The sequence below is a fragment of the Argentina anserina genome, chromosome 3, assembly GCF_933775445.1.
Source record: "Argentina anserina chromosome 3, drPotAnse1.1, whole genome shotgun sequence".
Taxonomy (NCBI): Eukaryota; Viridiplantae; Streptophyta; class Magnoliopsida; order Rosales; family Rosaceae; genus Argentina; species Argentina anserina.
This window is the reverse complement of record NC_065874.1, coordinates 11,978,203-11,984,087: the sequence shown is the minus strand read 5'-3', so window position 1 is coordinate 11,984,087 and position 5,885 is coordinate 11,978,203. Positions and strand designations below refer to the sequence as shown.

At 35.8% G+C, this 5,885-nt stretch overlaps 1 protein-coding gene across 1 annotated transcript; it reads left to right on the top strand.

Moving 5' to 3' along the window:
• Positions 1–700: 700 nt before the first annotated feature.
• On the top strand, positions 701–2,125 carry LOC126787067 (UPF0481 protein At3g47200-like). Its single transcript, XM_050513002.1, has one exon. The coding sequence runs from the start codon at positions 701–703 to the stop codon at positions 2,123–2,125; it is 1,425 nt and encodes a 474-aa protein (XP_050368959.1).
• Positions 2,126–5,885: the final 3,760 nt, after the last annotated feature.

The following is a 5,885-nucleotide window of genomic DNA, read 5'->3' as shown; positions in this document are numbered from 1 at the left end:
TGGCCGCACGGCGGAGATTCGGCGGCCCAAAATCAGCTATTCGGAGAGAGAGAAATCTGAGATTTTCATGTATGAACAGTACCCATAAACAGTACCCGATCCGAGTTTCTGATTTTTCTCCCATTTTTCTCTTTAATTCCCCCTATTTATACTATTTTCCAAAAATGTCCAAATACCTTTTGATTCGTAACTTCTTTATACGAACTCCGATTTAGGCATGCCGCATGTCCACTAATTCGTATCGACGAGCTCTACGACTTTTATGTAAGAAGTTTTCTAAGAAACCCAATGAGTCAAAAGTCAACTCTTAGACTCGTCAAATTGAACGTTTCCAAACAATTAATCTTTCGAACCCTTTTGTTCTCATCCTCGTCTAATAAAATTGGACAATTACCAACTTAATAATATCAGAGAACTCATTGGAAATTAAATATGAATTTTCGGGGTATTACATGGTCAGTGTCGCTTGTCTAAGAGAAGTCTTTATGTTGTACTTATCTTGAAAGAAAATAGTGGTAATAGACAATTACACGTATATAACACCACCATATTATTCTTGTCAAAAACAAACACCACCATATTATGACATTGTTTGATTGTTAGTCTGAACTAATATAGAATTTGTTGAACTGTACTATCCAAAATCACAAGTAAGTCTATATTCAGAACCCAGCTGATTAGCTCATTGTCACCAGCAATGATGGCTTCCCAGATGGAGGATCAAGAATATGGTGACGCGATACCGATCTTCTATCAACCTGAGCTGTGGTGCATCTACAGGGTTCCCAACAAACTCCGAAATGTGAATCCAGCATCATACACTCCCCAGTTACTTTCCATAGGCCCTTTTCATCATGGCAGACTAGAGCTGAAGGACATGGAGAACAATAAAAGAATGTATTGTGAGAATTTTTGTGCAGGTTCTATGAAGACTATAGATGAACTAAAACTCTTCATCAAAAGTCGTCTACAAGACATTGTTGGTTGTTATGCATGGACCGTCATTCAGCAAGAAACTGAACTTGTGGACGTGATCTTAGTAGATGCCTGCTTCATCATTGAGCTTTTTCTGGTGAACTCTGAAGAAACAACCGGAAATTATTATCACTTGTTCAGATCACCATGGCTGAGGAAAGCTCTTGAGCAGGATCTCATACTGTTTGAAAATCAGCTTACTTATTCTCTGCTTCAAGACCTATACGATTTTGGCATGCCTTCCTCTTGCTTTAATCCCCCGAATGAAGTGAAACCACAAAAACAGCCCCATACCGGTCATGAACAGCGATACTGCTTGTCCTGCTTCCAACACTGCTTGCATTGCGTTCATCGCACCGGCCCTCATGATAATTTTGTGGAGATAGCCAACTCAGAACCTGTTCATCCATTTCTTAAGCTTACCTGTGAGTTCTTCAAAGAATATATCAAGGGAAAGTTTGTCAGAAATGGAGTGGCACCGAAACATTTTACTGATTTGGTAAGACACTTTCTATGTCCAGAAGAAGAAATGACCTGGGTAGATAATCGTCGTATTTCTGTCAAAAATATATATGATGCAAGAACGCTGAAGGAGGCAGGGTTAAATTTCAGGCCACTTAAAGAAGCAGGCTTAGTCATAAAAGGAGATGAGTCCCACAAATTTTGTAACTTCAACGTTGCCTGCTTTACAAGTATGGACATGAAGGTTAGTCAAATTCGGGTGAACGATCAAACTGAATGCGTTATAAGAAACGTCATGGCCTTGGAGCGCTTATTGTATCCAAAATCGGCGTCTATCTGCAAATACTTTCTGCTAATGGATAAACTAGTGGACAATGTGGAAGATGTAAACTTGATGATTAAGAGTGGTGTAATTGATAACAAGCTAGCAGGGTGCAGCGAATTGGTAGTGAACCTGATTAATTCACTTTGCCTGGAGATTATGGATGATTCTTGCTGCTATGGTGGTGTATGTAACCAGCTCAATAGGCACTATGGAATCAGTTTTTGGAAGCGTAATGTGGCTATCCTGAAACGAGTTTACTTCCAGGATCTTTGGACTGCCAGTTCGACTATAGTTGGACTTTTTGTCCTTGTTTTCTCAATCATTGGGACCATTAAGTCGATTGGTTACCGTTATCAGACCTAACTTGAGGACCGTATGTCAGGTAAAGTTCAACCTTGTTCTTCATCTCTATGTATTTCCATTTCCGCATCCTTAAATTCAACTTTGAGGTTTTAATTACTGCACTGTATAGGAACATACTCAAATGAAAAATTCTAGAAGCATATATACACTACGAGATCGTCTATGTTCAATTCCTTACATTCCTGTTTCTATTTTGTTGTCAGAACTACTTTCATAATACAATCTAGATTTACAACCTACCGTGATGATTTGGTATATTTTTCCGGTATTCCCTTATTTGTCTCTAACATTATTAGGCTATCTGTTCACTACTTGTGCCTTTGAAATTATTAAACTACCCAAATACCAAATGAGCAACTTCTTGGGGCAATTCAATATAAACCCAAATTCAATAACAGATTTCGATTAATGATAGGAGCACTTTGTGCGACATTCTTAACATGTTTTTACCTTAATTTGTACTTTGCTTAGCTCTTATTGTTATACTATTGAGTCATTGAGTCGTATTAAGAGTCTTCAGCGGTATTAGATGCATTTTTGTGCTTACATGAGTTAAAAACACATAATTGGTCTAAAGTCCTAGTTTGACTAGGAATCCTTGTTAGGTTTCGAAACTAATTATCTCTTACTTATTATTTTATTTTCTTCTTTTCAGATTAGATAGAATAGATAATTAAAAAAAAAAGATGAAGCCAAGTCATGCAACAATTAAATAGAACATGATCATTAAAGGCATAAAACATGACATGATTTCAGGAATAAAGCATGGCATGATTTAGGGCGATAAAGCATGACATAATTTAGGGCGATAAAGCATGACATTATTATAGGAAGAAAGAGGCATGTTCAAACTCACTCTTTCTTTTATATATACATGGTTCCACCTCTCAAATAATATCACTTCTCATTAGCATTCAAGAGCTAAAACTCTACCAAAATATTACCTCAAACATCCTTCACCAAAACAGCAAGCCGTTCTCCCCCATATACCAATTCCATCTCCACCGAAATCACCATTGAAGACACACCTTCAAGGTTCCTACAACGTGTGATTCTCGCAACTCTTCTTCATGGGTTTGTTCGTTTTTGATTTTTTACAATACTTTGTCTATGAAGATTGTAGTATGATGTTTGTGTAGGATTATTGTTTTGTATTAAGAATCAAAATTTTCAAATTGTTTTATTAGATTTTTGGATCTTTGCCTAATTGATGGTTTCCTATGATTAATGAGTTTGTATTTCTATTGTTGTGTTCTAACCATCTTTCACATACTTTTAGATAATTTTCAGATATGTGCATATGAATTTAATGTTTGGATGCAGTCCCTAAAATTATGTTTGAGTGCTAGATTCATCAACCATATTGACACAAATTGAATCATGCCCTAAGTAGGTTCTGTTTGTGTTGATTAAAAGTGGTAAAAATTCTGGAAATTTACATGTGAAACCATGGTGGGTGACGTCATACATGAAACATGTCTCCAACAAAGATTTGATGCTTAAATGTAATCTTGTTTGATTTCTACTCTAAGTGTTATTGAATTCGATTGCATGCAAATTTAGATTAGGTCCTAAGTCAATCTATTATGATGATAAATAAAACAAAGAGGGTTAGGATATAAATAAAACATATACACGTAATAAATAAAAATATATAATATATTATGATGATTGCTCTGATTTTGAAATCTATTCACGATGGTTTGATTGATTATCAATAAAATGAACGTATCTTGCTTACTATATAGATATGTTATGATGTCTTGCAAATCACTTTTTTACGTAAAAAATAATTAATCTAAGATTTTCTTTTCTAAACGATAACTAAATTTTGATGTTAAAAATGTTACTAATCAGAGTTCGCAACACATATTCGGATGGATCTGCACGGTAATGTGTACCTAGTAATAGAATGAGCATTTGAAGTGTCCTGATCTAAACAAGTGTTTGATATTGTCTGCTATTTCTTTACCTACCTGAGTGATGAAACAATTAAGCTAAATTTCAAGGCTTGCGTTTTTCTCCTTTGCATTTATGGTCTGTACTCTGTAGCAACAAGGTTTGTGTTTTACCCTTTGCTAAATATGAATTTGTTAACCCTCAAAACTCAACTCAGTTCAAAATAGATTGAATTTATTTTTTTGACGATAAATTTATCTTGAACTTAAATTCCAACGAAATAGGTAAAGCTTAATAGCAAAAACAAAAAAATATATATATCCGGAGTATCTTGGCTGCACGGCCATGTGTGGGGCACATGATGGGAAAATAAAGGATGACGTTAAACCTTTGGACGTTACGAGACAACTCAAACGCATTAAAAGTATGTTTCACGGTTTCACCAACTCAGCAAATCGTTCAAACGAAAAGGATCCTACTTCGACTAGTTTCCGCGGGTACTTGAGCAATCCAAAGAGCATTAGTTGGCTAACCATTACTTCTTTATTGAACGAAAGGAAGATGTTAAATATAAGGATGGCGTTAGCCAGACTAAATCCAAAAGACTATTTACTTTTTTTTACCGTAACCAAACTATCTCGTTTTCCGAAAACTAGATAGTCGTTCACTTTGACCCTCTCTCCCGACTCTCCCATTCTGATTACCTTCCTCAAGCAATTTGGTTGACATGAGGACCGCTTGGTTGTGGAGAATCTCCAGTTGCTGACTTTAATTCGTGCAGTTGAACCCGACACCCAAAATCACAATATATGGAAATCCCCAACATTACTTCTTTATTGAAACCGACTTAATGAGAAATTGGAGATAAGAAATTATTCTTGTGTTTCCGAATTCGCAGCTGATTGAAGAATTCATCTTGTTGTTTGTGGCCATTCAATTAATATATACGGTTAATTATCTATCTTCAAATGTTTCTCCAGTTTACTATGTTTGGAGGATGATGCTGCAATTGTAATAATCAGTATATAGTCTGGCTTGGATAAATATGACCACCATGTATGCAACTATGCAACTTCAGTTCAATTGCCTTCAATTTTAGCTAGTTTCACTTATTCACATTGTGAGATTTGGGTTTATTAAATGTGAAGGTTATTGTTCTTCAATGAAATGGATTTCGAGTTCCTATGTATCTTTCCTGCTCAAATTAAAGTACCACCCTTGCTAATCTCTCAAATCATCTCTTAATACTATTTTGTATGCATCTGCCAATTGATATGTAACCAGGAAATAGATAGAGTAGTTACAAGATGCATGCAATTCTTCTTTTCTGCAATAAAAATTGCCAAACCAAAAAATACCCTTGAAAATGTTCCAACCCGGCTTGAAAGTTCTGATCTTCACATCTTTGCCGCCGCGAGTCCCAATGGTAGAAGAGTCGCAGAGGTGCACACCGGTTGCCGAGTTGGAGAAGACATTGTATTATGAAGATTTTACCATGAAAATCTTTTGCCCATTTTAACCATTTTTTACCCCACTCACGTAGTCACGTTGACTATTGACAAACTAAACCTGAATCTACGACTCAAGTTAGTGTTTTCTCAGTTCTATATTAAAGGCTTTGATCAAGACACGTGTTTATAAAACCTGACGTGTAACTTTACTGCCGTGCATAGAAGAATTTTCTATAGATATCCCCTAACATGTGGGGGCAGTTATAAATATAGGGGATTATTACAATTGCAGAGAGTGGAGGTTGTTGCACCCAAGGTTTAAAATATCGGTATTGGGGGATATATCATTTTTTTAAGGGATATATCGGGGATATTGGAAAAAAAATCGTTCATCTTCCGAAATTATTTTA